General features: G+C 38.5%; 1 protein-coding gene across 1 annotated transcript in view; it reads left to right on the top strand.

Annotated features, from left to right (window-relative positions):
• Nucleotides 1-12821, top strand: part of NCKAP5 (NCK associated protein 5) — a 369143-nt gene that overhangs the window by 103523 nt on the left and 252799 nt on the right. The window contains exon 2 of the mRNA XM_062005050.1: nt 1884-1961. Within this exon, the coding sequence (XP_061861034.1) occupies nt 1884-1961 (78 nt within the window). The remainder of the gene's footprint in view (nt 1-1883; nt 1962-12821) is intronic.

Raw genomic sequence — 12821 nt, forward strand, 5'->3', positions numbered from 1 at the left:
AAATGTAAAGGTATTAATACTAATTTATACCAGGTTCATTGCAGTAAGAAGTATTAAGTGGAAAAAAGGCATCTTGTTTTAAAGAACTTGGTAGTGCAACTAATCATCATTATACCTTTGTACAGTGTGTTTTTTGTGAAGTGTAATATATGTGGATTACAGAATGATTTTAATTGTATTGGCTTAGAAGCAGCTTGCTGCTTAATTGACACTGTGTACTCCAAGTAAAATTCAACTTAGTCAAGTAACAGGGAGGGTAAGAGCTGATGCTGATGCCAGCATCTAATGTGTTAATGCCACTGAAGTTCACGGCATTTATCAGGATTTACGTTATTTAACGTTTACAAGGTACATCTATCTACAACAGTTAGATTAAAATTTAAGCTTGGGGCAACCATGGAGTTTAATGGAAAGTTTCACAATACCCAAATCATGGGGTGCAGTTTGAGCAGGTTGTGGCTGAGGTACACTTGCACAGGCTCCTCGAGAGCAGCGTCTTACGCCTCCTTCCCGTCTGTGCCAGGGACCATTTCTTTGTGTCATGACAGCCTTTGAGGAAGCATTTGCTCTTAATCAGAATAAGAAAATAATTGTTGTGGGCAGAAACACAGAGTTGCTTCAAACAATTCCAGTTCTGAAAAATAAAGATGTACAATGAAAATGATGACTGTTAATATCAGCTAACATTTATCTTCACCTTGAGAAGACACGATGATGTACTGTCCCTGAGGTAGCTATCTCATATTCCTGCTCATGAAGATAAATGGCTCAGAAGAACCAACTACTTCGCAACAAAAATCCATATTTGTACACAAAATAAATAATAATAGTAAAGAAACAACTCCTAATGTAAGAGAGAACCCCACAAAGTGGTTTTGTGATATCCAAAGCTGAAACAGTGGAGCTATAAAAAAGGAGCTTTTGTCTCCAGAAACTGAAGATGGATTCTTTTCCATATAGTACTCCAACACTTGTTATTTCCTGAAGTATGAGGCTTGAAATGTATTTTTGCTTTGGTGAGATATTTCAAGAGAGTTGTATTATTACTGATAGGCTTTCAGAATAATAGTAATGTGGCTGTGTTGGTACTGCTGTCATTCAAATATATCATATTATATCACATGTGATTCTGTGGGTTCATTCTGAAATATTTTATATAAATAACACTGAAGTTGCCTTCCTCCTGAAAATGAAGTGGTGTATTGCTACCACTGATGTATTTCTCTGCTGAGAATAAACATCATCACGTTGCAATGAGTTTCAAGAACAGGCTTCAATAAGAAAAGATCCAAATTGTTCATCTGATGATGATTATTTATCAGAAATTCTGTCTAGACACAAATCCAGGTAGCTTTCATATAGCTGATATTGCAAGTTATAGCATCTGCAAATGCTGAACTAGAAAATGATATAGCACCTGAGTTACCGTTTCATTTTCAAACAGGGTACATGCTATAATATTTTTCATACCATCCATGAAATAAATATTTGAGTCAAATATTCATTTCACTTTGATTTATACCTAGAGTAAACAAAACGTGCATGAAGGCGGTGCTGAGAAGTCATTTTTCACTATGGATCCAGGGAAGATAATTCTGGGCTTAGAATATGGATGTGTATTACGTGTACTCTAATTTATTTGTGCTGCTTGCATATCCCCACTGTCTTCCCCTCAAATAATCTCTGAAAAATGTATCAGGCTACTTCCTGAATCCAAATTTGCCTTTAATCTAGATTTTTACATAGTTATGATTTTACATGGGATAATCTTAGCGGATGCCACAAAATGAAAGTGGATGCCACAGAATGACTGTCTTTTACTCAAAATTGTTACAAGTACTCTGAACATTGAAAAGCTAACCTTTAAATCTTATTTTCTTTAGGAATATATGGACTCAAACAAATACATAGAGCATTTAGTGACTCAGCTGGAAGAACAACGCTGGAATTTATGGAGGCAAGTACTGTGCACACATGTATTTATTTATGTTGCTACTTTGGATAAAAAATGCTGCACTCCATAGTTTTCATTCTTGAGTTCAAATAAATGATTGGGTATTCAGTTTCTCCACTTTTTAATTATTTGCAGACTGGCAAATCTTACCTGAGTGAAATAAGTAGGGCATCACCCACGAGTTGAATCTTGCCTTTGCTATCCAGGGCAGTTACACACATACACAAGTTTCCTCATGTTTGATTTTCTAAGCAGTGGACTAACTCTAGATTCTTTTAATTGGACTGAATTTAAGAAATGCTCTTATATTCTTGAATGTAAGTGTTTGCACTGAATGGCACACAAACTATAGCCAAAAGAACAGCATAGCAGCATAAGAAATTGAGTTTTGAAACGAAAATAAGCACAATTTTAACATTTTGCAGCACTCTTGAAAATGCAAGTTTCCTGATTCTTTTTCTCTTCATGTTGCTTGGCGCAGGCTGCCCAGACTTAACTCCAGCCTAAGCAAAGCAGTGCTTTCCACATGCTAGTGTGCAGCTGCTCTGCCATACAGCACATGTGGTAGCAGCACGAGCACTTCTGAAAATCTCAAACTCTGCATCCTTCTACTATGGTGGCTGTAGGACCTTGCACACCTCCAGGCATTCACCTGGTCTAGGAAATATCATCTGTTCACAGGGGGAGGCTGTCAGCTCTCTCAAAAAGGTGCTCACTTCATCCCAGACATAGTTTCCTCTTTACAACGGCAATTTTATTACATACTGTATTTCAGTAGGTTTTGCTGCAGTGTTACAGCTGATGCCTTCGTTAAGAAGGAAAAGAGGTGGTGCATTGTTTGTCTCTTTCCCTACTTTATCAAGTGTCATTCATAACTGTGACATGATGGCACAAACGGTATAGATTCTTTACTGTCTTTTTGCAGTACTGTTCTCTAGCTGTTGTCTCAAGGCTGTTCTGATATGAAATGGTAGATAGCCAAGAAATTACCTAATCTTCAGAGGCCCCATAAGTCTCACGCCCTTAATGAGCTAATTATCTCTTGATCATTTAAAAATTAGTTCTTCCAGGCTTTTCAGTTATATAGAACTGTTATTATCAGAGTTGGTCTAAAAAGAGCTGCATGACAGCAGTATCTTCTTGTACTTTGTTTTTTCAAAGCATTCAGTAACTATTTAATAACTGCACACTATCTCATGTTTTTATAGTCATCATCTGAATTCCTATCTGGGATAGCATTTAATATAGAGGAAATGGAACAATACCAGTGATGAAACTCATTCAACATTCACAGCCATATTATTTCTTTGAAATGCAATATTTCATCCTTTTTTTTCCTTTTCTGAAGGCAGATGATCAGGGACAATCTTTATTAATACTTAGTCAAATTTAAAGTAATCTTCAGGGAATAATTTAATCTCTACAGATTGAAACCTGATTCACCTTAGTTCTGTTTCAAGGAAGAAATAACTATCTGCCTGATTTTCTAGTTGAGTGCCTCTCATGTCCAAAAAGAGAGTAGCTTTGCACATGAGAGCAGTAGTTGGTATGCGTCTCTCAAACTTCTTGACCTATAGGACATACAGTAGCCTTACAACATTTACAGCATACAGCACTTTTGATGTGGACTTGGTCTTATTTATAGGTGAAACTCAGTTTGTGTCTAAACCCTGCTTTCTCTCAAAAGTACTCAAAATGATTGGCACGGAAAATTGAGGTTTACATTTAAGTTCAGAGAATTCAGGAGATTGTTTTTGTAAGAATGAAGGTGATAACATTATATGTGGGTAGCACCATTGTGGTTAAATAATGAATGAATAATACAAAATTGAAAGATCAAAAAGCCTTTGAAAAGTAGCAGGGGTAGTGACTTTATTTTACTCTGACCAGACAGTCAGATGTGTTCTGAAAATCCAGTCGTTTTAGGAAACTGAAGACAGTGGGTTTTTAAAGATTCACTTACTTTAAACATTATTTTTATGGGTATTGGTATAAAAAGTTAAGACATACAATGAACACTACAAGACAAACCCTTCTGGTTTGGCCGGTCTTTTTTGAACGCTTTCTTTCGCTCTTTTAAATCTCGAAGATGTTTCATGGTGAGGATTATGCTAATGGCTCGCACTACACAGGGGCAGTACTGGGCTGTCTATAGCCAGACAGATGTCCTAATAAATCAGCGTAGCCCTCTTCTCAGACTTCATTATGCTCTTGATTTGTGACTACCACAGTTTTAACCCAGTGGGTCACTAGGCGCCGAACCTGACATTGACCAATAACCCCTACTTCACTCTAGGCAAGCTAATAAAAAAGACAGACACAAATTCTGAGCATTTAGCTCCTTCAGCGTTACTTACAGCCAGGACAGATTTACAACAGCCAGGCCAAGACAGAGCAGACTAAAGCCGATGCCATGGTGCGCATATCAATTTTACATTTCCTTTACATTTCCACTCGTACAATGGGACCCTAAAAGACATGTGAGGGCAAAAATTTCTTTTCATTTCAGAGGATGACTGTTTATACACAGCATTAGCATCTGCTGTGGAACATTTATTGCTGTAATTGCTGTCCCAGGAGAACTGGCTATGGTTAGGTCACGTTTTATAGCCTTCTACTCAAATAGACCTCTAGCCCTGCTTCTGATGTTTATTTCTTTAAAACCTTTACAACAAGTGAAGGTACCTCAGTAGTATGTAGAGATGCAGACTTTTGCACAACAGCTTTTCTTACATGGCACAATTTATAATTATGTTCCCATGAAGGATGATGAAAATGACCTGTTGGTGCTTCCTCGTTTCTTGAGTTGGAACAAAATAAATTTATCTAACCTGAGACAAATTTGACCCCCATTGATGCAAATCACCAACATTTATCACTGGAGATGATGCACAATAGTGACTGAACCATAATACTGCATTATTTTAGACTTCTCTGCCCTGTCCTGGCTGGAAATAACTTTAATTGGGTCAGGGGTGGGGGATCCCTCTGCAGTGTTGTTTCTCACATAGTCACTTAATGCTCTAATTCAGCTAATGTGTATTACTATGTGTAATTTTTATGGCAAAATCACACGGACAATCAACACAAGAAGCAAAAAATTTGCTCCTAAGGTCTTTGCTAATTGACCTTGACAGTAGATCATAATTTTTAAGCCTTAACATTCAGTGTGAGCCATTACTAGTTCCCTTAACAGAAGAAAGAATTAATATTTCAGCACAGGATACTTGCCTAAATATCCAAGGGTCAGACCCTGTTCTTAAGACCTTTCAAGGGGATTTTATTATTAGTGCTACTGAAACCAAGACTAAACCTTTAGTCTGGGTGAAAGTGTGAGAATATGCTGCATTTCAGACGTGACCATCATATAATACATGAATGAAGGATCAACAGCCTCTTATTACCTTATTACAGTAATGAAAAACACAGAGGAGAAGGACCACAAACGTGCACAAAGACTGCATGGCATTTCTCCAATGCTGTATTTTTAAAACCAGATTGTTAAATAGATTTGCTATACTTTCATCACCAGCATTAGGATGCTTCTGTGCTCCAGGGTGTAATGCTTGTATACTAAAGAGGTGCCGAGTATTAAACAGGTTGCTTTTGCTGTAATCATGAACATCCATTGGGAGACTGTAACTGCTAACAAGCAAAATAGCTCTGCAAGAATTCTTAATGGTGAGCACAGATTAAAATAACAACTGTGATTAGCTTTAAACTGCTTGACTAGAAAAGGACTAATCTTAGGGGAGTAAGTGGCATGGCAAAGAAATGAAAAACCCTATGTATGATATTATGAAGACTGTGCAAAAACCCAAATGCTACTCCAGCTCAATAAGGTCATGCTCTGCACAAGTGTCTTTGTTTTGTCAGGGGCTTAGGAACTTGGCCCAAGGGGAATTAAGGTCAAAGCAGCCATTTCAACCCTTTCTGGGAGTTTCTGATGACAAAAGTTACCTCTGGTCTATTATGCTAATGGCAGTTATGGTCTATATTTGGAATGAATTCGCTTCCAAAATTGTTCCAAAGCCTGTGGTCAGCAGGTAGAGACTGGATTGGACTGGATTGGATTGTTTTTGTATGTAAGAGCATAAAACTTATTTCTTCTTTTCTTCTTAATCTGTCTTGTCACACCATCTTGATAATGGATAAAGCCAGGAAAAAGGCGGTTTGTGCTATTAGCCACTAACACCCACCTCTCATCTTTCCTAGTGTTTTGTTCTGTTGGATTTGTTTAGGGAGACAGTAGTGGTGTTTTGGGTTTTTTTTTGCTACATCTCTACAACACTGCTGGATACAGCAGTGGATATATATGATGAAATTGTAAAATCCATGAAAACACTGATGTGTTCTTTTCAGTTCCATTAGTGTTTGGTGGCGAGATTGGCCAAGGCAGAGCAGAACTGAGTTTGGCATTTAGAAGTCATTCAATCACTACAGGTACTTGGCTGTTACCTACTGACATCATATATGCCTCTCTGAAGCTGAGGCTTCTGATTTGTGAGTTTATGTGTGAAAAAAACTAATACAAAAAGGTGGACAAAACCCACATAAGGCTACCAAGGTGCATAACTGAGTTCACAATACTGCCTCAGAGATGCATTTCTACCAAGGATTAGTATTTGAATATGCACATTAGGATACCAATTAAAAATGTATTTGATTTTTGGCCAAATGTGCTTTTCTTCAGCTGAGTGTAGATTTAGATGGTTCAGTGAGCAGTGCAGATGTAGTTACAGGCCACAAAAAGCACCGCCATTGTGTTATCTGTGAATGAAAACCCCTCGCTTCCTTTGACTGCCTGGTGCAATGCCTATCTCACACTACAGCTTTGAAAGATACTTTTCCATGACTGAACTGGGTGAGAGTAAGGTAAATAATGAGTATACAGAAAAGCAAGTGTTTTACTGTTTGCCTTATAAATCATATATTTAATAGGGCCATAGAAAAGTAAAGAGAGAATTGGTTAAAGGTTACAAATGAACCTTGTGAAGTTTACACCTATTTGTTTATTTTAATCAGTTTCACTAATTAGTCACATAAAATAACTGTCCTCAACTGATAAAAGTTGATAGTCACTTTCTGTGTGACTTTATACCTGATCAGTGAGTACACCTCCTTCAACGGCGAGTCATTTTACCTCTGTTAGAGCATGTATTTGTGGAGTATTTACTAACCTGACCTAAAACAAAGTTCAGCCTGATGTGCTGTGATATATGAGAAATACGACCTGGGCTGATTTTGGCATTACACATGCGTAACAAGTATTAATTTTTTTAAGAGTATGTCTCTCAGCCCATTTCTTCAATCGGAGAAAACTGCCATGAACGTGAGTTCTGTGTGAGCCAGGAGTGAAGTCTCAAGCCTCTGTTACTGAAGTGATTACATAAAGGATTTGAAACCACCTGAATAGAAAATCATTTTGATACAAGCAAATATCTCTGTATCTATGCTCAGCTACCCAGAATTAAAAACTGCAGGCAAAAGATGGGAAAGTGGTTCTCATATGGTCATGTTTATAAAATTCAATAATTTAACCAATGTTAAATTTAAAAAATGGTAATAACATTCTGCAATTAATTAGGGATTGGGATATTTTTTGCACAGATGCATGCTTGTCATAATAGTGAGACTGCTAGAGCCATGAATTGGTTTCTCAGAAATTAAAAAATAGAAGGCCTTGAGTAAAATATATTCTTTAGATAGACTTGTAGAATAAGGATCACAAATGTTCCCTACCAAGTTGAAAGGAAAAAAAAACCTCCAGCAGGGAAGTATGTAGAAGGTCTCTTTGACATATGGATGTTTGTTAAAAGCAAAATGCATGAACAGCCCAGAATAAATTAGATCCTCATTTGTATGCTGGGAAATTAAATGTATAATCTTGGCGTGGTTCTCCGTTTGTTTGCGATTTTTTATAAGAACAAACTCTTTTGTGTATGCAGAGATACATATTACTGTAGTGGCTATTTAGGGTTAGAACAAAAAAAATATGCTTGGAGCTGAGTTTATGTGAAGCTAAGTGTAAGTGGCAGGTTTTTTGTCTGCATCTCCTGAAGTGCGGGCTGTGGTTCAGGTAGCAGGCAGCAGGCACGGCACAGATGCACTGCACAACTGCTGCATCACTGCATGGGGGAAACACAGGCTGACCCGAAAGGACTGGCCATGTGGGGAAAAGTCAGGCACAGCTGAAACAGGACCTGTCTTCAGATATAAAACCAAATAACAGGTCAACATAATGATCTGTAAGGCACAAATATGCAACTGTCTGTTGTTGGTGATCATGATGCACTACTCCTCTGTAAAAAACCAAATATTTCCAAATGGAAACTGTCTGTAGTGTCTTTTTTATTATTTGGTGTTTAATGTCTAGGCACAGCCTTGCTTATTCACATTGAACCATATTTCACTCAGCAGATAATTCCAATTATTTTACTGGAATTATTCACGGAGCAAAAATAATTCCTATGAGTAACAGTGACATTGCCCTCAAGTCTTCTCAAAGTCTGAACAACTGCATCTTTACATGGAGCCTCTGTTTCCTATGTGGCAGAGGAAAACCCATGGATTTACAGCAAGGCAACAAACGAGAATTTGTGCTCTTATGAAAACAGGATGTCAAAATCTATTATAGAAATGAGTTGTGCAGAGACACAGGCTGTGAGATAGGCTTTTAGATGGGGTGGTGAGTTTAGGGAAGGAGAAACAGTGAATTAGGAATTTGTTATTTTTAAAGGAATGGTACGTCACTGATCTGTTTCACTAATAAAGTCTAGAAACAGGGCACCGCTGATGGCAGATGTAGAGGAGGCCAGTGAGGAAATATATATGAAGTCATTCAAGTCGGGTTAACACCTTTCCCTGTAAATCAGTTTCACTGTGAAAGAGAAGTTAAATAATCAAGTTTAGCATTGCTATTTCATTCTGTAATGCTCAACATTTTTATTTTTTCTAAATGATATTAAAGCAAGACTTTAGGATCCCATGTGAGAACAAGGCCTCATTGTTTCATGTAAGGTGAGAAATGGTTTTCATCTCCTCAGCCCCAAGGATGAAACAATAACATAATCCCCTTTTTACAGAGAAAAATACAGTTGGCAATACACTAAGTAATGGAGCTTGTACAAGAGATCTGTGTATAAGGCAGAGTTCCAGTTCAGTGCTTTGATACTAAGGTTGTATTTCTCATGTCACAGCACTGCGTGTTGTCAGTCTGTTCACTCCAGTCTGGGGGATGAAGCTCCCGCATTGCTGGTTGAATCTTGGAAAGGTTTTATGGCTTAAAGCAAGCTTGGTGATGATCTTATCCCATGCCCTCTGATGGGAGAACATTTTCTTATGTCTACAGTCCATAGCACGATGAAGGGGTGGAAGAGGAGACCCATATTTGGAGGTGTCCTCTCCAATCCACTCCTTGGCCTTCCACAGTATCAAAGTCCATGTAAATGATCTCCTCTGTCAGGAGAGTGGCAAGGGGAGAAGACAAAGGCTCTATCTTGTTCTTTCGAGAGTTAATTTTAAAGTATATTGGTGTTGCTGTTCTGGTGAAACAGCTTTTAATATAGAGAAAGCCATAGATGCAGATGCCTGTGTCATCTGGCTGGGCCTATTACAGGGTAAATACCACTTGAGTTGAAGGCAGGACACCTGTGCAACCAAAATACTTCCATGACATCACCTCTTCCTGCTATTTAATGTTAAGCATGTGCTGATCTATCACTGTCATCTTCCTGCTTTCTACTGCAACAGTCAGCACCTCTCTCCAGGGTTTGTGTGCACTTGGCAGCTAAAGATCCAGATGAACTGGAGTGTGTTTTGCAGAACTGGAGTTTAGATCTGTAGCTAGCCTTATGCAGGAGGCTCACCTGATCTCCTGTTTAGCTCTAATGCTGACTGTAATCAGGCTGGGAGACCTTGTGGAGGTACTTCACAACTTCCTAAAAGCTTCCTTTAGTTCAGTAGGATTTGGCTGGCTTCCTGTTCACACACATGGCAGGAGATTCAGGGTGAGCATCATATCAGTTCTGCCTGCTTTATGCAAATGACATTTCCACTGCTTTAACTGTTAATGAAAGCGTATCATTATGTCTGTAGCAATCCATATTCTGGGATATAGACCATTCACTTTTTTAAAAAATCAGGAGTAAATTCCAATATATTCTGCTGTAAAGAAAAGATCATGTATTTATACTATAAACCTGTATACACATCATTGTAATGGTTCCACTAGGGACAAGGTTTCAAATATAAGGCAGGATTCACCACATACTAAAGACCTGGGCATATTCTTTTTCCTACTTAAATCAGCACAGCTCAGAATTTGCAAACTCTGGCCATGTAGATTTTCCCCTGAGATTTTAAAAAGTGAAGTGAAGCTTGAGAAATACAGATCTCTTAATTTTATTACCACCTGATTAGCTAAGCAGTGTCTATAGAAAGTGTAATTTACGTAAGCAACACCCAGAAAACCTAGATTAATCTCCATCAAATGCTTACCAATAAGGAGATGGGAGCTTTTGCAGGGTATTTAGTTTGCTGTAGTTTATGCAGCACCTTTAAAGACAGCAGAGGGATAAGCCTATGTGCCTCCACGTGCTGCCAGAATTGGCATGTGCTTGCACTGCACAGTACTTGAGGAGATTTGATGCTAGCAGGATGCCACCTCTCAGGTTCTTCCTACTTCATTCCCAGTAATGCTGTAATAAATCCAATACTGCTTTTCATTCATCAGATTCTTAGTCCACTAGTGGGCAAGTTGAGAGCCTCTTCAGTCCTTTTGACAGAAACAAGTACATACAACGTGGTTCCTGGAAAGCTTCCTGTATTTTTATCATCTTCCATTTTTCCTGGTTGAGGAAGAGAGATCAAATGCAAAGGAAGTACCTGTCTTCCTGCAGAGCCTTGGGAGAGATCTGTCCAGAAACACAGATCCAAAGTGGTGAGCATCTCTTCTGCATTCTTCTAGTAATACATTATAAACGCCTGAAGAAATGGCCAAGCGCTGTCCTCCCAGTGACGTGTCAATCATGGGTAACGTCACGACTTCTTTTCACTTCTGTTCTGCAACGTGGAAATGTGCAAATGGCAGTGCTTGGCCTTTTCTTCAGCCAACTCTAAAGATACTCACAATTCCCACAAAGGATCTAAATGCTACATTTCCACTGAGATCAAGAGTAAACTTTTATAGATCCTTTTTAGGCTGAATGTAACTATCAGCAGCAGGAGCTGAAGGTTAGAGATGCCAGACTGTGAGTCTTTCTGCAGTCCTGCTTACCAGGCTGTACTGGGAAATACCAATATAGTTATTTGGGACCAGTTTGTTCTGGAACATCTCCTCGAGCGACTGATCTGTGATTTTTTTCTGCCACTGCAGGGTGCTCAGTGAGTGTCCCCATCAGTTACTATTGCACAGCTTTTTGTGTAATAGCCTGGCCTGGCAGCTTTCCCAGATGCACAGGCAGTCATCCTGATATTTGAATTGAAGTCCCCAAAAGGCCAGCATGGCCTCAGGTCTCACTGAACAGTGTCCTGTATCAAGCTGAAAGAGCAATTGTTTATAAAAATGATGTCAGTACACGCCATTTCTACCCTACTCATGTTTAATGGAGCTTTGGAACACCACTACTGTTAAATGCTAGTTGCCCTTAGACTACCTGAAAATCTAGTATTATATCACCTCTACGCAGTTTCAGTGTTAGTAAATAAACAAATCACTGTTAAAAAACAGGGCAAGAAGTGAGTTAAACTTAATAATTACACTTCTGGAGGTTTCTTCCCATGAGGTTTTTATGTACAAAGCTTCTTTATGAAGCACAGATTCTCTTGAAGACTACACAGTTATTTTGGCATTACTGATGACTGTGCAGATTCACACAGAATCACAGAATGGCAGGGGTTGGAAAGGACATCTAAAGATCATCCAGTCCAGCCTCCCTACTCAAGCAGGTCTGCTTCGTTTCCAACCTGCAAATGTATCCCAAGCATCTCCCATTCGAAAGAGCAGGAGTAAGTCACCTCCATGTGTACTTGATACCAGTTGAGAATCAGAAGTCAGTTGAAGAAGTATCTGTCCCTTCAACAGCAGCTTGATATCTCTGAGAAAATGACAACATCCCTCACTGGGCAATTACTGCATTTGTCAGTGTCAGCTGTTAGGTTTCTATGTTTAAAACTACAGCTACCATTAATGTATTGAGCTCGTGGCATCATCTGCTTCATGTTAGCATTCTGAAGCAGGGGCATTGCGGGTTTAGTATCACTGCAAAGCAATGGTAAGCAAAGTCACAAATTTTCTTTGAAGACTAGTATACTATCTTGTAAATGTCTATGGTAGATAAAGTTGTGCAAGCCTAGGGACAAGAAATAATTAATGATTTGGAACATGTACTTATTGCTGTGTATGAAACTGAGATACTATTAATCTTAAAGAGACACAGAAGAGCAGTATCTCAGCTGCCTGGAACAGTACAGCTCAATATACATAAAAATACTTTCAAGTTGTAATTATAGCTTTAAACTGTAGATAAATACTGGTTCTTTTTAAATTCTAAATCACTTCTAGATACAGAGTAGGAGAGAAATTCCATCGCTCTTGATTTCAGTGGATGTCAACTCAGGCCTGAAAATAATTAAAGAACTGGCAATAATTTTGTTTCATTCCTGTAGTCCTGGTTAATTTAGCATATCTGGTGAAATCAGTTAGTGATTTAACTAGGAATGTGGGAAAGGAGAGCTGTGAAAAGATAGATGTGGTCTTTAAATAAAAGCTTTCTATGCAGTAATTTACAGCCTGATAGAAAGAGTTGTTGACTGGACTGGAACAGTATTTTAAGATCTGCAGGCAGTACCACACCTAGGAAGGGAT

Source organism: Colius striatus, chromosome 11 (assembly GCF_028858725.1).
Source record: "Colius striatus isolate bColStr4 chromosome 11, bColStr4.1.hap1, whole genome shotgun sequence".
Lineage (NCBI taxonomy): Eukaryota > Metazoa > Chordata > Aves > Coliiformes > Coliidae > Colius > Colius striatus.